The sequence below is a fragment of the Salvelinus alpinus genome, chromosome 9, assembly GCF_045679555.1.
Source record: "Salvelinus alpinus chromosome 9, SLU_Salpinus.1, whole genome shotgun sequence".
NCBI lineage: Eukaryota > Metazoa > Chordata > Actinopteri > Salmoniformes > Salmonidae > Salvelinus > Salvelinus alpinus.
In genome coordinates, this window is record NC_092094.1 from 8,727,946 (window position 1) to 8,752,738 (window position 24,793).

The 24,793-nt window shown below is 53.9% G+C and overlaps 1 protein-coding gene across 1 annotated transcript in view; it reads left to right on the forward strand.

Moving 5' to 3' along the window:
- Positions 1–24,793, forward strand: part of LOC139584252 (cGMP-inhibited 3',5'-cyclic phosphodiesterase 3A-like) — a 255,801-nt gene that overhangs the window by 196,919 nt on the left and 34,089 nt on the right. The window contains exons 6-8 of the mRNA XM_071415872.1: positions 6,246–6,319; positions 7,826–7,968; positions 8,442–8,579. Of these exons, the coding sequence (XP_071271973.1) occupies positions 6,246–6,319; positions 7,826–7,968; positions 8,442–8,579 (355 nt within the window). The remainder of the gene's footprint in view (positions 1–6,245; positions 6,320–7,825; positions 7,969–8,441; positions 8,580–24,793) is intronic.

Below are 24,793 nucleotides of genomic sequence, written 5' to 3' on the forward strand. Positions count from 1 at the left end.
ACTACAACCAAACAGACCCAAACAAATTACTGACTGACTAGAACCAAACAGACCCAAACAAACTACTGACTGACTAGAACCAACCAGACCCAAACAAACTACTGACTAGAACCAAACAGACCCAAACAAATTACTGACTGACTAGAACCAACCAGACCCAAACAAACTACTGACTGACTAGAACCAAACAGACCCAAACAAACTACTGACTGACTAGAACCAAACAGACCCAAACAAACTACTGACTGACTAGAACCAAACAGACCCAAACAAACTACTGCCTGACTAGAACCAAACAAACTACTGACTGACTAGAACCAAACAGACCCAAACAAACTACTGACTGACTAGAACCAAACAGACCCAAACAAATGACTGACTGACTGACTAGAACCAAACAAACTACTGACTGACAGACTGACTGACTGACTAGAACCAAACAGACCCAAACAAATGACTGACTGACTGACTAAAACCAAACAAACTACTGACTGACTAGAACCAAGCAGACCCAGACAAACTACTGACTGACTAGAACCAAACAGACCCAAACAAATGACTGACTGACTGACTAGAACCAAACAGACCCAAACAAATGACTGACTGACTGACTAGAACCAAACAGACCCAAACAAACTACTGACTGACTACAACCAAACAGACCCAAACAAACTACTGACTGACTAGAACCAAACAGACCCACACAAACTACTGACTGACTAGAACCAAACAGACCCACACAAACTACTGACTGACTAGAACCAAACAGACCCAAACAAACTACTGACTAGAACCAAACAGACCCAAACAAACTACTGACTGACTAGAACCAAACAGACCCTAACAAACTACTGACTGACTAGAACCAAACAGACCCAAACAAACTACTGACTGACTAGAATTATAAAGAACCAAACAAACTAAGGGCTATATTCAATCTACCCCCTCCCCCCCTCCCCCTTCAAGGCTATTTATCTTTTTAAAGCAGTATTTCCGCATTCGCAAGACCACATTCACGGTAAACGCTGCATATGTCGGCTTAATCGAAAACAACCTTTAAATGCCAATCTCTCTATAACGCGGATCTTTCGTGGTCCGTATTGAATCTAGGCCCAAGGCTGAAAACAAAGCAGAGATGAACCACACGGACTAACAACCCAACAAAGCTTTCCCTCTCAGACAGATCACAAACTGACTGAAGTAATACAATATACAAACTTTATAGTATATTTTTTCCTGAACATTACATCCAACCCCAAGTGAAAGTTACTTTGAGGACACCAGAAACCACCTTAAACACATCTCTCAGCTGCCTTCTGACGCATTATAGATGGTTTAAATTAGAATACCTCCTCCCAAATGTTGTAGAACCTGGAGTTGAGGTAGAGGAAATGCCAGCAGTTAAAAGGACAAGCTGCCGTTGCTACATCTATTTTTGGGACTGTTTAGCCTCAAAACATGGTTGAAAACTATCATTTCATATAATGGATCCTCAGTCCTTGCATCCATAGCGCCGTCTATGAATTTGAGATTGGTTACATTTCTCTAGCCCGATCCCTGAGCTTTTTACTGAAATAATGGCGGGGATCGGCCGTGTTATTGTTTAAAGTGCAGATTGCCTCTTAAAGCATGGTGTTACACAGAGCACAAAGGCTTGTAGTGTGTCTCATTCTGAGAAAATGTTTCTTGTGCACTTTTCCGTCAGGGTGTAGGTACTCACCCTTAGCCTAATGACCCTGAGCTAACAACAAAGAGAGCGCTGTTGTGTTGGCAGTTTGCACGGTCAACCCAGTGTGTGTGTGTGTGTGTGTGTGTGTGTGTGTGTGTGTGTGTGTGTGTGTGTGTGTGTGTGTGTGTGTGTGTGTGTGTGTGTGTGTGTGTGTGTGCGTGCGTGCGTGCGTGCGTGCGTGCGTGCGTGCGTGCGTGCGTGCGTGCGTGCGTGCGTGCGTGTGCGTGTGTGTGCGTGCGTGTATACATGAATGCGAATGTGGATGCCTAGCAGGTGTGGAATATAACATGTTTGATAGTTTGGCAGGGGGAAACAGTTAGTCTGTTATTTTCAGGGGAGTCAGGCGGTCCGGGGGACAGGCGGTCGGGGGGACAGGCGGTTGGGGAGACAGGCGGTTGGGGAGACAGGCGGTTGGGGAGACAGGCGGTTGGGGAGACAGGCGGTTGGGGTGTCAGGCGGTTGGGGAGACAGGCGGTTGGGGAGACAGGCGGTTGGGGTGTCAGGCGGTTGGGGAGACAGGCGGTTGGGGGGGGCAGGCGGTCAGGGAGACAGGCGGTGGGGGGGACAGGCGGTCGGGGGGGCAGGCGGTCAGGGGGACAGGCGGTGGGGGGGACAGGCGGTCGGGGGGGCAGGTGGTGGGGCGTACAGGCGGTGAGGGGTACAGGCGGTGGGGTGGACAGGTGGTCGTTGGGGGGCAGGCGGTCGGGGAGACAGGCGGTTGGGGGGGCAGGTGGTCGTTGGGGGGCAGGCGGTTGGGGAGACAGGCGGTTGGGATGTCAGGCGGTTGGGGAGACAGGCGGTCGGGGGGGCAGGCGGTCAGGGGGACAGGCGGTGGGGGGGACAGGCGGTTGGGGGGACAGGTGGTCGTTGGGGGTAGGCGGTCGGGGAGACAGGCGGTCGTTGGGGGGCAGGCGGTCGGGGAGACAGGCGATGGGGGGGCAGGTGGTCGTTGGGGGGCAGGCGGTCGGGGGGACAGGCGGTTGAGGGGGAGATGCGGTTGGGGGGACAGGCGGTGGGGGGGACAGGTGGTTGGGGAGACAGGCGGTGGGGGGGACAGGCGGTGGGGGGGACAGGCGGTGGGGGGGACAGGCGGTTGGGGGGGGAGATGCGGTTCGGGGGACTGGCGGTTGCGGGGGAGATGTGGTTGGGGAGACAGGCGGCCTAGGAGACAGGCAGTTAGGGTGTCAGGCGGTCGGGGGGACAGGCGGTCAGGGGGAGATGCGGTTGGGGGGACAGGCGGTGGGGGGGACAGGTGGTTGGGGAGACAGGCGGTGGGGGGGACAGGCGGTGGGGGGGACAGGCGGTGGGGGGGACAGGCGGTTGGGGGGGGAGATGCGGTTCGGGGGACTGGCGGTTGCGGGGGAGATGTGGTTAGGGAGACAGGCGGCCTAGGAGACAGGCAGTTAGGGTGTCAGGCGGTTGAGGAGACAGGCGGTTGGGGTGTCAGGCGGTCGGGGGGACAGGCGGTCAGGGGGACAGGCGGTCAGGGTGACAGGCGGTCGGGGAGACAGACGGTCAGGGTGACAGGCGGTCGGGGAGACAGGCGGTCGGGGGGACAGGCGGTCGGGGTCACAGGCGGTCGGGGAGACAGGCGGTCGGGGGGGACAGGCGTTTGGGGAGACCCTCGGTTGGGGTGACAGGCGGTTGGGGTGACAGACGGTCTGGGGGACAGGCGGTTGGGGAGACAGGCGGTTGGCTACGAAGGCGGTTGGGGAGACAGGCGGTTGGCTACGATGGCGGTTGGGGAGACAGACGGTTGGGGAGACAGGCGGTTGGGAAGACAGGCGGTTGGCTACGAAGGCGGTTGGGGAGACAGACGGTTGGGGAGATAGGCGGTTGGGGAGACAGGCGTTTGGGGGGACAGGCGGTTGGGGAGACAGGCGGTTGGCTACGATGGCGGTTGGGGAGACAGACGGTTGGGGAGACAGGCGGTTGGGAAGACACGCTGTTGGGGTGACAGGCGGTTGGGGTGACAGACGTTCGGTGGGACAGGCGGTTGGGGAGACAGGCGGTTGGGGAGACAGGCGGTTGGGGAGACAGGCGGTGAGGAGACAGACGGTTGGGGAGACAGGCGGTTGGGGAGACAGGCGGTTGGCTACGATGGCGGTTGGGGAGACAGGAGGTTGGGGAGACAGGCGTTTGGGAAGACACGCGGTTGGGGTGACAGGCGGTTGGGGTGACAGACGGTCGGGGGGACAGGCGGTTGCGGTGACAGGCGATTGGGGTGACAGGCGGTTGGGGAGACAGGCGGTTGGGGAGACAGGCGGTTGGGGAGACAGGCAGTTGGCTACGAAGGCGGTTGGGGAGACAGGCGGTCGGCTACGTGTATGCATGCATTTAATTAAAAATGTTCCTCCAGCTTCTGTGAATGCTCTTTTTAATGTGTGGACAGCCCAGTAGGAAACCATGCTCTTTTAATGTGTGGACAGCCCAGTAGGAAACCATGCTCTTTTAATGTGTGGACAGCCCAGTAGGAAACCATGCTCTTTTTAATGTGTGGACAGCCCAGTAGGAAACCATGCTCTTTTAATGTGTGGACAGCCCAGTAGGACATTTTTCAACATTTGTGTGTGTGTGTTGGGAGGGGGTATGTGTGTGTGTGTGTGTGTGTGTGTGTGTGTGTGTGTGTGTGTGTGTGTGTGTGTGTGTGTGTGTGTGTGTGTGTGTGTGTGTGTGTGTGTGTGTGTGTGTGTGTGTGTGTGTGTGTGTGTGTGTGTGTGTGTGTGTGTGTGTGTGTGTGTGTGTGTGTGTTGGGACGGGGTGGGGTGGGGTTTATTCATATTTGCTCCCTCACTGAAGTGATGTTTAATTTCAGCATTTTCAGTTTGTTTTGTGGTATGAGTTTGCTTAGAGATTACAGAGAGTGTTGAACGGAACAGTCTGCCAAGAAATGTACTGGCAGTACGAGAGAGCGAGAGAGAGAGAGAGAGAGAGAGCGAGAGAGAGAGCGAGAGAGAGCGAGAGAGAGAGAGAGAGCGAGAGAGAGAGCGAGAGAGAGCGAGAGAGAGCGAGAGAGAGCGAGAAAGAGAGAGAGCTGGGAAAGATGAACCTGATTTCATGATGTGCATGATGAAACGATTTGTAAACCATGTACCTTTGACTCAAATGGTCCTCCTCATGTCTTCTAACTGACTCCTTAGAACACAATAGAATCTGGGCCGTAAAATAGTGTTGATCAAGTGATGTCACATCGTTATTTGGAATTGATGTCGCTACAAGCTTGGCACACCTGTATTTGGGTTTCCACCATTCTTCTCTGCAGATCCTCTGAAGCTCTGTCAGGTTGGATGGGTAGAGTCACTGCACAGCTATTTTCAGGTCACTCCAGAGATGTTTGATCAGGTTCAAGTCCGGGCTCTGGATTGGCCACTCAAGGACATTCAGAGACTTGTCCCGAAGCCACTCCTGCGTTGTCTTGGCTGTGTGGTTAGGGTTGTTGCCCTGTTGGAAGGTTAACCTTCACCCCAGTCTGAGGTCCTGAGCGCTCTGGAGCAGGTTTTCATCAAGGATCTCTCTGTACTTTGCTTTGTTCAACTTTCCCTCGATCCTGACTAGTCTCCCAGTCCCTGCCGCTGAAAAACGCCCCAACAGCATGATGCTGCCACCACCATGCTTCACCGTAGGGATGGTGCCAGATTTCCTCCAGACGTGACGCTTGGCATTAAGGCAAAAGAGTTCAATCTTGGTTTCATCCGACCAGATAATCTTATTTCTCATGGTCGGAGAGTCTTTAGGTGTCTTTTGGCAAACTCCAAGCAGGCTGTCATGTGCCTTTTACTGAGGAGTGGTTTCTGTCTGGTTTTCCCTGACCAAGGCCCTTCTCCGCCGGTTGCTCAGTTTGGCCGGGCGGCCAGCTCTAGGAAGAGTCTTGGTGGTTCCAAACTTCTTCCATTTAAGAATGATGGAGGCCACTGGGTTCTTGGGGACTTTCAATGATGCAGAAATGTTTGGGTACTCTTCCCCAGATCTGTGCCTCGACACAATCCTGTCTCGGAGCTCTACGGACAATTCCTTTGACCTCATGGCTTGGTTTTTGCTCTGAAATGCACTGTCAACTGTGGGACCTTATATAGACAGGTGTGTGCCTTTCCAAATCATGTCCAATCAATTGAATTTACCACAGGTGGACTCCAATCAAGTTGGAGAAACATCTCAAGGATGATCAATGGAAACAGGATGCTCAATTTCGAGTCTCATAGCAAAGGGTCTGAATACTTGTGTAACTAAGGTATTTTTATTGTGTGTAGATTGATGAGGATTATTTTTTATTGAATCCATTTTGGAATCAGGCTGTAATGTAACAAAATGTGACAGAAGTCAAGGGGTCTGAATATTTTTTCGAAAGCACCGTAGACATACTGTACACATCAAAATGTTTCTCAGGCTAGTGTTTTAATAAGGCATATTTAGGTGCCCACAATATCTAATATCTAAGCGCCTTTCATTGATAGATGTACTTGATGAAAAGGTATTCACTTCTGTCTGACCTCTGACCTCTGACCTTCCTTTACCACAGCTGTGGGAGACCGTACATAAAGCTGAGCCACGGGGAGGGATCCATGGACAAAGGGGACAGGACACACCGGACAGGTACAACGGTCCTTTTTTATGGGAATATTTTATTTTTGCATTTTCCATTTAACAACATTCAAGACAAACGTGAAAAGATATTAGACAACAATAGGACAAAGTGACAGTGACAAATGAGCGTAACAAAGAAAGAAAAAATAAAACAAATTATAATTATATATACAAACATACAATTAAAAAATAATTATAATGAGACATTGGATCATATGGTCACCTGCTGTAGGCTACATATTATACATTACGTGTGAAACATTATATAAGGATAATATAGAGATTCATTCAATGTGATGTGGGGGGAGATTCTCCATATAGTCAATAAAAGGTTGCCAAATTCTGTAAAATGTATTTAACTTATTCCTCAAGCGGTAAGTAATTTTCTCCAGTGTGATACAACTATTAACTTCTGACAGCCACATTGCAACTGGCAGGGGAGAATCCAATTTCCATTTCAAGGCGATACATTTCTTGGCAATCGCTAGCAATATTTCTGTTAGCTTTATAGTATGGCTTTGCCTAAGATTGGAATGAGTAAAGTTGCCCAGTAGACAGACCTCCGGGTCTAAAGGGAATGCAACCCCATGAATTGAGGATATGGTATCGCATACCCCCTGCCAGAAACCTGTACAACGGTCCTTTAACTAAGCTTCTCATCTCTGCCAGTGATACCTTTCCCTTCCACACCACTACCGTTTTCAAACTATTGAGCCAAGCTGTACTGTACTCATGGCCTCTTCTGTCCACTGGTTTTGCCTACGTTCTTCTACCGTTTAGCTTGTCATCTCTGCCAGTGATACCTTTCCCTTCCACATCATTGAGCCAAGCTGTACTGTACTGCGCTGGCCTGGTTATGCATCCATTACAGGAACTGTGCTAGAGAGGACAATGATTGTATGAAATGGATACTCCTGTCCCAGAGTGGATATTATTTGTGTGTGCTTTACAGCAGTGCTGAATGCTTTGCAGCAGGGCTGAAGGCTTTGCAGCAGTGCTGAATGCTTTGCAGCAGGGCTGAAGGCTTTGCAGCAAGGCTGAATGCTTTGCCGCAGTGCTGAATGCTTTGCAGCAGGGCTGAATGCTTTGCCGCAGTGCTGAATGCTTTGCAGCAGTGTTGAAGGCTTTGCAGCAGGGCTGAAGGCGCTGCAGCAGGGCTGAAGGCTTTGCAGCAGTGCTGAATGCTTTGCAGCAGGGCTGAATGCTTTGCAGCAGTGCTGGATGCTTTGCAGCAGGGCTGAAGGCTTTGCAGCAGTGCTGAATGCTTTGCAGCAGTGATGAATTCTTTGTAGCAATATTGGATTCTTTGCAGCAGTGCTGAATGCTTTGTGGGAATCCCGTCTCCATGGTGAGACAATGACCATAAGAGTAAGTTGGGAAGACAACACAAGCAGATCTGATACCAGGCTGATCCTGTCTCACAACAGAGAGGTGTGCTTTGTTTTGCAGCAGTGTTGAATGCTTTGAAGGTGTTGTCCCATCTCCATGGTAACGCTTTCTCTGTACGACAATCAGAGGATCAGGTGGTGGCATCGTCAGACTACGACAGTACCCACGAGGCCAACCACAGCGACGGCAGCGACGTAGCGCCGACAGAGGAGGGGGACGCAGAAGGGGGCAAAAACACTCCCCAAAACCTCATCATGCTACCTGCAGAGGTGAGAAACGGCCGCAGTAACCGTAGAGGCGTTTTCTTTTTCACACTTCTAAGTCTACATCTTTTAGGCCAGGGCTATTCAACCCTTACCCTAAGAGGGCCGGAACAATGCTGGTTTCCATAATTCATTGCAACAACCTTGTGTTCCAGGTGTAAATCAGTCCATGATTATAGGTGAATAATGATCAAATACAGTGGAACTGGCTTTCTAGATTTGGATTTGAGGGTTATTATTGGCTTATTCATCAGGCAGAGGCACAACCACCTCAGAAGCCAAAAGTTCATTTCCACCAGCATAACATTCAGTGCACAGATTGGCACCACCAGCCATCTATGTCTGACCCCCTTTATGACGTGTTTTATGACCTACAGTCGAGAGAGAGAGAACATTTTCTAAGACATTTATTAATAAGACAATATAAAGGTTCATAAAGGCATTATAAAGGCTTATAACATGTCTATGGCCTGTTGTAGGAAAAGCCCCATCTGGCCCCAGAGCCGTTAGTGATGGAGGACTTGGAGCCCCTAATGAGCCAGCTGAACCACTGGAACTTCCCCATCTTCAGCTTGATGGAGAAGACCCAGGGCAAATGTGGCCGCATCCTCAGTCAGGTGAGACCAGCTACTGCACAGCCTAGTCAGGGGAGATGTAACCAGGGGAGACCAGCTACTGCACAGCCTAGTCAGGGGAGACCAGCTACTGCACAGCCTAGTCAGGGGAGACCAGCTACTGTACAGCCTAGTCAGGGGAGATGTAACCAGGTGAGACCAGCTACTGTACAGCCTAGTCAGGGGAGACCAGCTACTGTACAGCCTAGTCAGGGGAGACCAGCTACTGCACAGCCTAGTCAGGGGAGACCAGCTACTGCACAGCCTAGTCAGGGGAGACCAGCTACTGTACAGCCTAGTCAGGGGAGATGTAACCAGGTGAGACCAGCTACTGTACAGCCTAGTCAGGGGAGACCAGCTACTGTACAGCCTAGTCAGGGGAGACCAGCTACTGCACAGCCTAGTCAGGGGAGACCAGCTACTGTACAGCCTAGTCAGGGGAGACCAGCTACTGCACAGCCTAGTCAGGGGAGACCAGCTACTGCACAGCCTAGTCAGGGGAGACCAGCTACTGTACAGCCTAGTCAGGTGAGACCAGCTACTGCACAGCCTAGTCAGGGGAGATGTAACCAGGGGAGACCAGCTACTGTACAGCCTAGTCAGGGGAGACCAGCTACTGTACAGCCTAGTCAGGGGAGACCAGCTACTGTACAGCCTAGTCAGGGGAGACCAGCTACTGCACAGCCTAGTCAGGGGAGACCAGCTACTGCACAGCCTAGTCAGGGGAGACCAGCTACTGTACAGCCTAGTCAGGGGAGATGTAACCAGGTGAGACCAGCTACTGTACAGCCTAGTCAGGGGAGACCAGCTACTGTACAGCCTAGTCAGGGGAGACCAGCTACTGCACAGCCTAGTCAGGGGAGACCAGCTACTGCACAGCCTAGTCAGGGGAGACCAGCTACTGTACAGCCTAGTCAGGGGAGACCAGCTACTGCACAGCCTAGTCAGGGGAGACCAGCTACTGCACAGCCTAGTCAGGGGAGACCAGCTACTGTACAGCCTAGTCAGGTGAGACCAGCTACTGCACAGCCTAGTCAGGGGAGATGTAACCAGGGGAGACCAGCTACTGTACAGCCTAGTCAGGGGAGACCAGCTACTGTACAGCCTAGTCAGGGGAGACCAGCTACTGTACAGCCTAGTCAGGGGAGACCAGCTACTGCACAGCCTAGTCAGGGGAGACCAGCTACTGCACAGCCTAGTCAGGGGAGACCAGCTACTGTACAGCCTAGTCAGGTGAGACCAGCTACTGCACAGCCTAGTCAGGGGAGATGTAACCAGGGGAGACCAGCTACTGTACAGCCTAGTCAGGGGAGACCAGCTACTGTACAGCCTAGTCAGGGGAGACCAGCTACTGTACAGCCTAGTCAGGGGAGACCAGCTACTGCACAGCCTAGTCAGGGGAGACCAGCTACTGTACAGCCTAGTCAGGGGAGACCAGCTACTGCACAGCCTAGTCAGGTGAGACCAGCTACTGCACAGCCTAGTCAGGGGAGACCAGCTACTGCACAGCCTAGTCAGGGGAGACCAGCTACTGCACAGCCTAGTCAGGGGAGACCAGCTACTGTACAGCCTAGTCAGGGGAGATGTAACCAGGGGAGACCAGCTACTGTACAGCCTAGTCAGGGGAGACCAGCTACTGTACAGCCTAGTCAGGGGAGACCAGCTACTGTACAGCCTAGTCAGGGGAGACCAGCTACTGTACAGCCTAGTCAGGGGAGACCAGCTACTGTACAGCCTAGTCAGGTGAGATGTAACCAGGTGAGGACAGGTACTGTACAGCCTAGTCAGGGGAGACCAGCTACTGTACAGCCTAGTCAGGTGAGACCAGCTACTGTACAGCCTAGTCAGGGGAGACCAGCTACTGTACAGCCTAGTCAGGGGAGACCAGCTACTGCACAGCCTAGTCAGGGGAGACCAGCTACTGCACAGCCTAGTCAGGGGAGACCAGCTACTGCACAGCCTAGTCAGGGGAGACCAGCTACTGCACAGCCTAGTCAGGGGAGACCAGCTACTGTACAGCCTAGTCAGGGGAGATGTAACCAGGGGAGACCAGCTACTGTACAGCCTAGTCAGGGGAGACCAGCTACTGTACAGCCTAGTCAGGGGAGACCAGCTACTGTACAGCCTAGTCAGGGGAGATGTAACCAGGGGAGACCAGCTACTGTACAGCCTAGTCAGGGGAGACCAGCTACTGTACAGCCTAGTCAGGGGAGACCAGCTACTGTACAGCCTAGTCAGGGGAGATGTAACCAGGGGAGACCAGCTACTGTACAGCCTAGTCAGGGGAGACCAGCTACTGCACAGCCTAGTCAGGGGAGACCAGCTACTGTACAGCCTAGTCAGGGGAGACCAGCTACTGCACAGCCTAGTCAGGGGAGATGTAACCAGGGGAGACCAGCTACTGTACAGCCTAGTCAGGGGAGACCAGCTACTGTACAGCCTAGTCAGGGGAGACCAGCTACTGCACAGCCTAGTCAGGGGAGACCAGCTACTGTACAGCCTAGTCAGGGGAGACCAGCTACTGCACAGCCTAGTCAGGTGAGACCAGCTACTGTACAGCCTAGTCAGGGGAGACCAGCTACTGTACAGCCTAGTCAGGGGAGACCAGCTACTGTACAGCCTAGTCAGGGGAGACCAGCTACTGTACAGCCTAGTCAGGGGAGACCAGCTACTGTACAGCCTAGTCAGGGGAGACCAGCTACTGTACAGCCTAGTCAGGGGAGACCAGCTACTGTACAGCCTAGTCAGGGGAGACCAGCTACTGTACAGCCTAGTCAGGGGAGATGTAACCAGGTGAGACCAGCTACTGCACAGCCTAGTCAGGGGAGACCAGCTACTGCACAGCCTAGTCAGGGGAGACCAGCTACTGCACAGCCTAGTCAGGGGAGACCAGCTACTGTACAGCCTAGTCAGGTGAGACCAGCTACTGCACAGCCTAGTCAGGGGAGATGTAACCAGGGGAGACCAGCTACTGTACAGCCTAGTCAGGGGAGACCAGCTACTGTACAGCCTAGTCAGGGGAGACCAGCTACTGTACAGCCTAGTCAGGGGAGACCAGCTACTGCACAGCCTAGTCAGGGGAGACCAGCTACTGTACAGCCTAGTCAGGGGAGACCAGCTACTGCACAGCCTAGTCAGGGGAGACCAGCTACTGTACAGCCTAGTCAGGGGAGATGTAACCAGGTGAGACCAGCTACTGTACAGCCTAGTCAGGGGAGACCAGCTACTGTACAGCCTAGTCAGGGGAGACCAGCTACTGCACAGCCTAGTCAGGGGAGACCAGCTACTGCACAGCCTAGTCAGGGGAGACCAGCTACTGTACAGCCTAGTCAGGGGAGATGTAACCAGGTGAGACCAGCTACTATACAGCCTAGTCAGGGGAGACCAGCTACTGTACAGCCTAGTCAGGGGAGACCAGCTACTGCACAGCCTAGTCAGGGGAGACCAGCTACTGTACAGCCTAGTCAGGGGAGACCAGCTACTGCACAGCCTAGTCAGGGGAGACCAGCTACTGCACAGCCTAGTCAGGGGAGACCAGCTACTGTACAGCCTAGTCAGGTGAGACCAGCTACTGCACAGCCTAGTCAGGGGAGATGTAACCAGGGGAGACCAGCTACTGTACAGCCTAGTCAGGGGAGACCAGCTACTGTACAGCCTAGTCAGGGGAGACCAGCTACTGTACAGCCTAGTCAGGGGAGACCAGCTACTGCACAGCCTAGTCAGGGGAGACCAGCTACTGCACAGCCTAGTCAGGGGAGACCAGCTACTGTACAGCCTAGTCAGGGGAGATGTAACCAGGTGAGACCAGCTACTGTACAGCCTAGTCAGGGGAGACCAGCTACTGTACAGCCTAGTCAGGGGAGACCAGCTACTGCACAGCCTAGTCAGGGGAGACCAGCTACTGCACAGCCTAGTCAGGGGAGACCAGCTACTGTACAGCCTAGTCAGGGGAGACCAGCTACTGCACAGCCTAGTCAGGGGAGACCAGCTACTGCACAGCCTAGTCAGGGGAGACCAGCTACTGTACAGCCTAGTCAGGTGAGACCAGCTACTGCACAGCCTAGTCAGGGGAGATGTAACCAGGGGAGACCAGCTACTGTACAGCCTAGTCAGGGGAGACCAGCTACTGTACAGCCTAGTCAGGGGAGACCAGCTACTGTACAGCCTAGTCAGGGGAGACCAGCTACTGCACAGCCTAGTCAGGGGAGACCAGCTACTGCACAGCCTAGTCAGGGGAGACCAGCTACTGTACAGCCTAGTCAGGTGAGACCAGCTACTGCACAGCCTAGTCAGGGGAGATGTAACCAGGGGAGACCAGCTACTGTACAGCCTAGTCAGGGGAGACCAGCTACTGTACAGCCTAGTCAGGGGAGACCAGCTACTGTACAGCCTAGTCAGGGGAGACCAGCTACTGCACAGCCTAGTCAGGGGAGACCAGCTACTGTACAGCCTAGTCAGGGGAGACCAGCTACTGCACAGCCTAGTCAGGTGAGACCAGCTACTGCACAGCCTAGTCAGGGGAGACCAGCTACTGCACAGCCTAGTCAGGGGAGACCAGCTACTGCACAGCCTAGTCAGGGGAGACCAGCTACTGTACAGCCTAGTCAGGGGAGATGTAACCAGGGGAGACCAGCTACTGTACAGCCTAGTCAGGGGAGACCAGCTACTGTACAGCCTAGTCAGGGGAGACCAGCTACTGTACAGCCTAGTCAGGGGAGACCAGCTACTGTACAGCCTAGTCAGGGGAGACCAGCTACTGTACAGCCTAGTCAGGTGAGATGTAACCAGGTGAGGACAGGTACTGTACAGCCTAGTCAGGGGAGACCAGCTACTGTACAGCCTAGTCAGGGGAGACCAGCTACTGTACAGCCTAGTCAGGTGAGACCAGCTACTGCACAGCCTAGTCAGGGGAGATGTAACCAGGGGAGACCAGCTACTGTACAGCCTAGTCAGGGGAGACCAGCTACTGTACAGCCTAGTCAGGGGAGACCAGCTACTGTACAGCCTAGTCAGGGGAGACCAGCTACTGTACAGCCTAGTCAGGGGAGACCAGCTACTGTACAGCCTAGTCAGGGGAGACCAGCTACTGCACAGCCTAGTCAGGTGAGACCAGCTACTGCACAGCCTAGTCAGGGGAGACCAGCTACTGCACAGCCTAGTCAGGGGAGACCAGCTACTGCACAGCCTAGTCAGGGGAGACCAGCTACTGTACAGCCTAGTCAGGGGAGATGTAACCAGGGGAGACCAGCTACTGTACAGCCTAGTCAGGGGAGACCAGCTACTGTACAGCCTAGTCAGGGGAGACCAGCTACTGTACAGCCTAGTCAGGGGAGACCAGCTACTGTACAGCCTAGTCAGGGGAGACCAGCTACTGTACAGCCTAGTCAGGTGAGATGTAACCAGGTGAGGACAGGTACTGTACAGCCTAGTCAGGGGAGACCAGCTACTGTACAGCCTAGTCAGGTGAGACCAGCTACTGTACAGCCTAGTCAGGGGAGACCAGCTACTGTACAGCCTAGTCAGGGGAGACCAGCTACTGCACAGCCTAGTCAGGGGAGACCAGCTACTGCACAGCCTAGTCAGGGGAGACCAGCTACTGCACAGCCTAGTCAGGGGAGGCCAGCTACTGCACAGCCTAGTCAGGGGAGACCAGCTACTGTACAGCCTAGTCAGGGGAGATGTAACCAGGGGAGACCAGCTACTGTACAGCCTAGTCAGGGGAGACCAGCTACTGTACAGCCTAGTCAGGGGAGACCAGCTACTGTACAGCCTAGTCAGGGGAGATGTAACCAGGGGAGACCAGCTACTGTACAGCCTAGTCAGGGGAGACCAGCTACTGTACAGCCTAGTCAGGGGAGACCAGCTACTGTACAGCCTAGTCAGGGGAGATGTAACCAGGGGAGACCAGCTACTGTACAGCCTAGTCAGGGGAGACCAGCTACTGCACAGCCTAGTCAGGGGAGACCAGCTACTGTACAGCCTAGTCAGGGGAGACCAGCTACTGCACAGCCTAGTCAGGGGAGATGTAACCAGGGGAGACCAGCTACTGTACAGCCTAGTCAGGGGAGACCAGCTACTGTACAGCCTAGTCAGGGGAGACCAGCTACTGCACAGCCTAGTCAGGGGAGACCAGCTACTGTACAGCCTAGTCAGGGGAGACCAGCTACTGCACAGCCTAGTCAGGTGAGACCAGCTACTGTACAGCCTAGTCAGGGGAGACCAGCTACTGTACAGCCTAGTCAGGGGAGACCAGCTACTGTACAGCCTAGTCAGGGGAGACCAGCTACTGTACAGCCTAGTCAGGGGAGACCAGCTACTGTACAGCCTAGTCAGGGGAGACCAGCTACTGTACAGCCTAGTCAGGGGAGACCAGCTACTGTACAGCCTAGTCAGGGGAGACCAGCTACTGTACAGCCTAGTCAGGGGAGATGTAACCAGGTGAGACCAGCTACTGCACAGCCTAGTCAGGGGAGACCAGCTACTGCACAGCCTAGTCAGGGGAGACCAGCTACTGCACAGCCTAGTCAGGGGAGACCAGCTACTGTACAGCCTAGTCAGGTGAGACCAGCTACTGCACAGCCTAGTCAGGGGAGATGTAACCAGGGGAGACCAGCTACTGTACAGCCTAGTCAGGGGAGACCAGCTACTGTACAGCCTAGTCAGGGGAGACCAGCTACTGTACAGCCTAGTCAGGGGAGACCAGCTACTGCACAGCCTAGTCAGGGGAGACCAGCTACTGTACAGCCTAGTCAGGGGAGACCAGCTACTGCACAGCCTAGTCAGGTGAGACCAGCTACTGTACAGCCTAGTCAGGGGAGACCAGCTACTGTACAGCCTAGTCAGGGGAGACCAGCTACTGCACAGCCTAGTCAGGTGAGACCAGCTACTGTACAGCCTAGTCAGGGGAGACCAGCTACTGTACAGCCTAGTCAGGGGAGACCAGCTACTGTACAGCCTAGTCAGGGGAGACCAGCTACTGTACAGCCTAGTCAGGGGAGACCAGCTACTGTACAGCCTAGTCAGGTGAGACCAGCTACTGCACAGCCTAGTCAGGGGAGATGTATCCAGGGGAGACCAGCTACTGTACAGCCTAGTCAGGGGAGACCAGCTACTGCACAGCCTAGTCAGGGGAGACCAGCTACTGCACAGCCTAGTCAGGGGAGACCAGCTACTGCACAGCCTAGTCAGGGGAGACCAGCTACTGTACAGCCTAGTCAGGTGAGACCAGCTACTGCACAGCCTAGTCAGGGGAGATGTAACCAGGGGAGACCAGCTACTGTACAGCCTAGTCAGGGGAGACCAGCTACTGTACAGCCTAGTCAGGGGAGACCAGCTACTGTACAGCCTAGTCAGGGGAGACCAGCTACTGCACAGCCTAGTCAGGGGAGACCAGCTACTGTACAGCCTAGTCAGGGGAGACCAGCTACTGCACAGCCTAGTCAGGTGAGACCAGCTACTGTACAGCCTAGTCAGGGGAGACCAGCTACTGTACAGCCTAGTCAGGGGAGACCAGCTACTGTACAGCCTAGTCAGGGGAGACCAGCTACTGTACAGCCTAGTCAGGGGAGACCAGCTACTGTACAGCCTAGTCAGGGGAGACCAGCTACTGTACAGCCTAGTCAGGGGAGACCAGCTACTGTACAGCCTAGTCAGGGGAGATGTAACCAGGTGAGACCAGCTACTGCACAGCCTAGTCAGGGGAGACCAGCTACTGTACAGCCTAGTCAGGGGAGACCAGCTACTGTACAGCCTAGTCAGGGGAGATGTAACCAGGTGAGACCAGCTACTGTACAGCCTAGTCAGGGGAGATGTAACCAGGTGAGACCAGCTACTGTACAGCCTAGTCAGAGGAGATGTAACCAGGTGAGACCAGCTACTGTACAGCCTAGTCAGGGGAGACCAGCTACTGTACAGCCTAGTCAGGGGAGACCAGCTACTGTACAGCCTAGTCAGGGGAGACCAGCTACTGTACAGCCTAGTCAGGTGAGATGTAACCAGGTGAGGACAGGTACTGTACAGCCTAGTCAGGGGAGACCAGCTACTGTACAGCCTAGTCAGGTGAGACCAGCTACTGTACAGCCTAGTCAGGGGAGACCAGCTACTGTACAGCCTAGTCAGGGGAGACCAGCTACTGCACAGCCTAGTCAGGGGAGACCAGCTACTGTACAGCCTAGTCAGGTGAGACCAGCTACTGTACAGCCTAGTCAGGGGAGACCAGCTACTGTACAGCCTAGTCAGGGGAGACCAGCTACTGTACAGCCTAGTCAGGGGAGACCAGCTACTGCACAGCCTAGTCAGGTGAGACCAGCTACTGCACAGCCTAGTCAGGGGAGACCAGCTACTGTACAGCCTAGTCAGGGGAGACCAGCTACTGCACAGCCTAGTCAGGTGAGACCAGCTACTGCACAGCCTAGTCAGGGGAGACCAGCTACTGCAAAGCCTAGTCAGGTGAGACCAGCTACTGCACAGCCTAGTCAGGTGAGACCAGCTACTGCACAGCCTAGTCAGGTGAGACCAGGTACTGCACAGCCTAGTCAGGTGAGCTGTAACCAGGTGAGACCAGCTACTGCACAGCCTAGTCAGGGGAGATGTAACCAGGTGAGACCAGCTACTGCACAGCCTAGTCAGGGGAGATGTAACCAGGTGAGACCAGCTACTGCACAGCCTAGTCAGGTGAGCTGTAACCAGGTGAGACCAGCTACTGCACAGCCTAGTCAGGGGAGATCAGCTACTGCACAGCCTAGTCAGGGGAGATGTAACCAGGTGAGACCAGCTACTGTACAGCCTAGTCAGGTGAGACCAGCTACTGCACAGCCTAGTCAGGGTTGACCAGCTACTGCACAGCCTAGTCAGGGGAGATGTAACCAGGTGAGGACAGGTACTGTACAGCCTAGTCAGGGGAGATGTAACCAGGTGAGACCAGCTACTGTACAGCCTAGTCAGGGGAGATGTAACCAGGTGAGGACAGCTACTGTACAGCCTAGTCAGGGGAGATGTAACCAGGTGAGACCAGCTACTGTACAGCCTAGTCAGGGGAGATGTAACCAGGTGAGACCAGCTACTGTACAGCCTAGTCAGGGGAGATGTAACCAGGTGAGGACAGGTACTGTACAGCCTAGTCAGGTGAGCTGTAACCAGGTGAGACCAGCTACTGTACAGCCTAGTCAGGGGAGATGTAACCAGGTGAGGACAGGTACTGCACAGCCTAGTCAGGGGAGACCAGCTACTGCACAGCCTAGTCAGGGGAGATGTAACCAGGTGAGGACAGGTACTGTACAGCCTAGTCAGGGGAGATGTAACCAGGTGAGACCAGCTACTGTACAGCCTAGTCAGGGGAGATGTAACCAGGTGAGACCAGCTATTGTACAGCCTAGTAAGGGGAGATGTAACCAGGTGAGGCCAGCTACTGTACAGCCTAGTAAGGGGAGATGTAACCAGGTGAGGACAGGTGCTGTACAGCCTAGTCAGGTGAGGACAGGTAATGCACAGCCTAGTTAGGGGAGATGTAACCAGGTGAGACCAGCTACTGTACAGCCTAGTAAGGGGAGATGTAACCAGGTGAGGACAGGTACTGTACAGCCTAGTCAGGGGAGATGTAACCAGGTGAGACCAGCTACTGTACAGCCTAGTCAGGGGAGATGTAACCAGGTGAGGACAGGTACTGTACAGCCTAGTCAGGTGAGACCAGCTACTGTACAGCCTAGTCAGGGGAGATGTAACCAGGTGAGACCAGCTACTGCACAGCCTAGTCAGGGGAGCTGTAACCAGGTGAGACCAGCTACTGCACAGCCTAGTCAGGTGAGACCAGCTACTGCACAGCCTAGTCAGGGGAGATGTAACCAGGTGAGGACAGGTACTGTACAGCCTAGTCAGGGGAGCTGTAACCAGGTGAGACCAGCTACTGTACAGCCTAGTCAGGGGAGATGTAACCAGGTGAGGACAGGTAATGTACAGCCTAGTCAGGGGAGCTGTAACCAGGTGAGACCAGCTACTGTACAGCCTAGTTAGGGGAGATGTAACCAGGTGACGACAGGTACTGTACAGCCTAGTCAGGGGAGATGTAACCAGGTGAGGACAGGTACTGTACAGCCTAGTCAGGGGAGATGTAACCAGGTGAGACCAGCTACTGTACAGCCTAGTCAGGGGAGATGTAACCAGGTGAGGACAGGTACTGTACAGCCTAGTCAGGGGATATGTAACCAGGTGAGGACAGGTACTGTACAGCCTAGTCAGGGGAGCTGTAACCAGGTGAGGACAGGTACTGTACAGCCTAGTCAGGGGAGATGTAACCAGGTGAGGACAGGTACTGTACAGCCTAGTCAGGGGAGATGTAACCAGGTGAGGACAGGTACTGTACAGCCTAGTCAGGGGAGCTGTAACCAGGTGAGGACAGCTACTGTACAGCCTAGTCAGGGGAGATGTAACCAGGTGAGACCAGCTACTGTACAGCCTAGTCAGGGGAGATGTAACCAGGTGAGGACAGCTACTGTACAGCCTAGTCAGGGGAGATGTAACCAGGTGAGGACAGCTACTGTACAGCCTAGTCAGGGGAGATGTAACCAGGTGAGGACAGGTACTGTACAGCCTAGTCAGGTGAGCTGTAACCAGGTGAGACCAGCTACTGTACAGCCTAGTCACGGGAGATGTAACCAGGTGAGGACAGGTACTGTACAGCCTAGTCAGGTGAGACCAGCTACTGTACAGCCTAGTCAGGGGAGATGTAACCAGGTGAGACCAGCTACTGTACAGCCTAGTCAGGGGAGATGTAACCAGGTGAGGACAGGTACTGTACAGCCTAGTCAGGGGAGATGTAACCAGGTGAGACCAGCTACTGCACAGCCTAGTCAGGGGAGCTGTAACCAGGTGAGACCAGCTACTGCACAGCCTAGTCAGGTGAGACCAGCTACTGCACAGCCTAGTCAGGGGAGATGTAACCAGGTGAGGACAGGTAATGTACAGCCTAGTCAGGGGAGCTGTAACCAGGTGAGACCAGCTACTGTACAGCCTAGTCATGGGAGATGTAACCAGGTGAGGACAGGTACTGTACAGCCTAGTCAGGGGAGATGTAACCAGGTGAGGACAGGTACTGTACAGCCTAGTCAGGGGAGATGTAACCAGGTGAGACCAGCTACTGTACAGCCTAGTCAGGGGAGATGTAAGCAGGTGAGGACAGGTACTGTACAGCCTAGTCAGGGGATATGTAACCAGGTGAGGACAGGTACTGTACAGCCTAGTCAGGGGAGCTGTAACCAGGTGAGGACAGGTACTGTACAGCCTAGTCAGGGGAGATGTAACCAGGTGAGGACAGGTACTGTACAGCCTAGTCAGGGGAGATGTAACCAGGTGAGGACAGGTACTGTACAGCCTAGTCAGGGGAGCTGTAACCAGGTGAGGACAGCTACTGTACAGCCTAGTCAGGGGAGATGTAACCAGGTGAGACCAGCTACTGTACAGCCTAGTCAGGGGAGATGTAACCAGATGAGGACAGGTACTGTACAGCCTAGTCAGGGGAGATGTAACCAGGTGAGACCAGCTACTGTACAGCCTAGTCAGGGGAGATGTAACCAGGTGAGGACAGCTACTGTACAGCCTAGTCAGGGGAGATGTAACCAGGTGAGGACAGGTACTGTACAGCCTAGTCAGGGGAGATGTAACCAGGTGAGGACAGGTACTGTACAGCCTAGTCAGGTGAGATGTAACCAGGTGAGACCAGCTACTGCACAGCCTAGTCAGGTGAGCTGTAACCAGGTGAGACCAGCTACTGCACAGCCTAGTCAGGGGAGATCAGCTACTGCACAGCCTAGTCAGGGGAGATGTAACCAGGTGAGACCAGCTACTGTACAGCCTAGTCAGGTGAGACCAGCTACTGCACAGCCTAGTCAGGGGAGACCAGCTACTGCACAGCCTAGTCAGGGGAGATGTAACCAGGTGAGGACAGGTACTGTACAGCCTAGTCAGTGGAGATGTAACCAGGTGAGGACAGCTACTGTACAGCCTAGTCAGGGGAGATGTAACCAGGTGAGACCAGCTACTGTACAGCCTAGTCAGGGGAGATGTAACCAGGTGAGGACAGGTACTGTACAGCCTAGTCAGGTGAGACCAGCTACTGTACAGCCTAGTCAGGGGAGATGTAACCAGGTGAGACCAGCTACTGTACAGCCTAGTTAGGGGAGATGTAACCAGGTGACGACAGGTACTGTACAGCCTAGTCAGGGGAGATGTAACCAGGTGAGGACAGGTACTGTACAGCCTAGTCAGGGGAGATGTAACCAGGTGAGACCAGCTACTGTACAGCCTAGTCAGGGGAGATGTAACCAGGTGAGGACAGGTACTGTACAGCCTAGTCAGGGGATATGTAACCAGGTGAGGACAGGTACTGTACAGCCTAGTCAGGGGAGCTGTAACCAGGTGAGGACAGGTACTGTACAGCCTAGTCAGGGGAGATGTAACCAGGTGAGGACAGGTACTGTACAGCCTAGTCAGGGGAGATGTAACCAGGTGAGGACAGGTACTGTACAGCCTAGTCAGGGGAGCTGTAACCAGGTGAGGACAGCTACTGTACAGCCTAGTCAGGGGAGATGTAACCAGGTGAGACCAGCTACTGTACAGCCTAGTCAGGGGAGATGTAACCAGGTGAGGACAGCTACTGTACAGCCTAGTCAGGGGAGATGTAACCAGGTGAGGACCAGCTACTGTACAGCCTAGTCAGGGGAGATGTAACCAGGTGAGGACAGGTACTGTACAGCCTAGTCAGGTGAGCTGTAACCAGGTGAGACCAGCTACTGTACAGCCTAGTCACGGGAGATGTAACCAGGTGAGGACAGGTACTGTACAGCCTAGTCAGGTGAGACCAGCTACTGTACAGCCTAGTCAGGGGAGATGTAACCAGGTGAGACCAGCTACTGTACAGCCTAGTCAGGGGAGATGTAACCAGGTGAGGACAGGTACTGTACAGCCTAGTCAGGGGAGATGTAACCAGGTGAGACCAGCTACTGCACAGCCTAGTCAGGGGAGCTGTAACCAGGTGAGACCAGCTACTGCACAGCCTAGTCAGGTGAGACCAGCTACTGCACAGCCTAGTCAGGGGAGATGTAACCAGGTGAGGACAGGTAATGTACAGCCTAGTCAGGGGAGCTGTAACCAGGTGAGACCAGCTACTGTACAGCCTAGTCATGGGAGATGTAACCAGGTGAGGACAGGTACTGTACAGCCTAGTCAGGGGAGATGTAACCAGGTGAGGACAGGTACTGTACAGCCTAGTCAGGGGAGATGTAACCAGGTGAGACCAGCTACTGTACAGCCTAGTCAGGGGAGATGTAAGCAGGTGAGGACAGGTACTGTACAGCCTAGTCAGGGGATATGTAACCAGGTGAGGACAGGTACTGTACAGCCTAGTCAGGGGAGCTGTAACCAGGTGAGGACAGGTACTGTACAGCCTAGTCAGGGGAGATGTAACCAGGTGAGGACAGGTACTGTACAGCCTAGTCAGGGGAGATGTAACCAGGTGAGGACAGGTACTGTACAGCCTAGTCAGGGGAGCTGTAACCAGGTGAGGACAGCTACTGTACAGCCTAGTCAGGGGAGATGTAACCAGGTGAGACCAGCTACTGTACAGCCTAGTCAGGGGAGATGTAACCAGATGAGGACAGGTACTGTACAGCCTAGTCAGGGGAGATGTAACCAGGTGAGACCAGCTACTGTACAGCCTAGTCAGGGGAGATGTAACCAGGTGAGGACAGCTACTGTACAGCCTAGTCAGGGGAGATGTAACCAGGTGAGGACAGGTACTGTACAGCCTAGTCAGGGGAGATGTAACCAGGTGAGGACAGGTACTGTACAGCCTAGTCAGGTGAGATGTAACCAGGTGAGACCAGCTACTGCACAGCCTAGTCAGGTGAGCTGTAACCAGGTGAGACCAGCTACTGCACAGCCTAGTCAGGGGAGATCAGCTACTGCACAGCCTAGTCAGGGGAGATGTAACCAGGTGAGACCAGCTACTGTACAGCCTAGTCAGGTGAGACCAGCTACTGCACAGCCTAGTCAGGGGAGACCAGCTACTGCACAGCCTAGTCAGGGGAGATGTAACCAGGTGAGGACAGGTACTGTACAGCCTAGTCAGTGGAGATGTAACCAGGTGAGGACAGCTACTGTACAGCCTAGTCAGGGGAGATGTAACCAGGTGAGACCAGCTACTGTACAGCCTAGTCAGGGGAGATGTAACCAGGTGAGGACAGGTACTGTACAGCCTAGTCAGGTGAGACCAGCTACTGTACAGCCTAGTCAGGGGAGATGTAACCAGGTGAGACCAGCTACTGTACAGCCTAGTCAGGGGAGATGTAACCAGGTGAGGACAGGTACTGTACAGCCTAGTCAGGGGAGATGTAACCAGGTGAGACCAGCTACTGCACAGCCTAGTCAGGGGAGCTGTAACCAGGTGAGACCAGCTACTGCACAGCCTAGTCAGGTGAGACCAGCTACTGCACAGCCTAGTCAGGGGAGATGTAACCAGGTGAGGACAGGTACTGTACAGCCTAGTCAGGTGAGATGTAACCAGGTGAGACCAGCTACTGTACAGCCTAGTCAGGGGAGATGTAACCAGGTGAGACCAGCTACTGTACAGCCTAGTCAGGGGAGATGTAACCAGGTGAGACCAGCTACTGTACAGCCTAGTCAGGGGAGATGTAACCAGGTGAGGACAGGTACTGTACAGCCTAGTCAGGGGAGATGTAACCAGGTGAGGACAGGTACTGCACAGCCTAGTCAGGGGAGATGTAACCAGGTGAGACCAGCTACTGTACAGCCTAGTCAGGGGAGATGTAACCAGGTGAGGACAGGTACTGCACAGCCTAGTCAGGGGAGATGTAACCAGGTGAGACCAGCTACTGTACAGCCTAGTCAGGGGAGATGTAACCAGGTGAGGACAGGTACTGCACAGCCTAGTCAGGGGAGACCAGCTACTGCACAGCCTAGTAAGGGGAGATGTAACCAGGTGAGACCAGCTACTGTACAGCCTAGTAAGGGGAGATGTAACCAGGTGAGGACAGGTGCTGTACAGCCTAGTCAGGTGAGGACAGGTAATGCACAGCCTAGTAAGGGGAGATGTAACCAGGTGAGACCAGCTACTGCACAGCCTAGTAAGGGGAGATGTAACCAGGTGAGGACAGGTACTGTACAGCCTAGTCAGGGGAGATGTAACCAGGTGAGACCAGCTACTGTACAGCCTAGTCAGGGGAGATGTAACCAGGTGAGGACAGGTACTGTACAGCCTAGTCAGGTGAGACCAGCTACTGTACAGCCTAGTCAGGGGAGATGTAACCAGGTGAGGACAGGTACTGTACAGCCTAGTCAGGTGAGACCAGCTACTGTACAGCCTAGTCAGGGGAGCTGTAACCAGGTGAGGACAGGTACTGCACAGCCTAGTCAGGGGAGATGTAACCAGGTGAGACCAGCTACTGCACAGCCTAGTAAGGGGAGATGTAACCAGGTGAGACCAGCTACTGTACAGCCTAGTCAGGGGAGATGTAACCAGGTGAGGACAGGTACTGTACAGCCTAGTCAGGGGAGATGTAACCAGGTGAGACCAGCTACTGCACATCCTAGTCAGGGGAGCTGTAACCAGGTGAGACCAGCTACTGCACAGCCTAGTCAGGTGAGACCAGCTACTGCACAGCCTAGTCAGGGGAGATGTAACCAGGTGAGGACAGGTACTGTACAGCCTAGTCAGGGGAGCTGTAACCAGGTGAGACCAGCTACTGTACAGCCTAGTCAGGGGAGATGTAACCAGGTGAGGACAGGTAATGTACAGCATAGTCAGGGGAGCTGTAACCAGGTGAGACCAGCTACTGTACAGCCTAGTCAGGGGAGATGTAACCAGGTGAGGACAGGTACTGTACAGCCTAGTCAGGGGAGATGTAACCAGGTGAGGACAGGTACTGTACAGCCTAGTCAGGGGAGATGTAACCAGGTGAGACCAGCTACTGTACAGCCTAGTCAGGGGAGATGTAACCAGGTGAGGACAGGTACTGTACAGCCTAGTCAGGGGATATGTAACCAGGTGAGGACAGGTACTGTACAGCCTAGTCAGGGGAGCTGTAACCAGGTGAGGACAGGTACTGTACAGCCTAGTCAGGGGAGCTGTAACCAGGTGAGGACAGGTACTGTACAGCCTAGTCAGGGGAGCTGTAACCAGGTGAGGACAGGTACTGTACAGCCTAGTC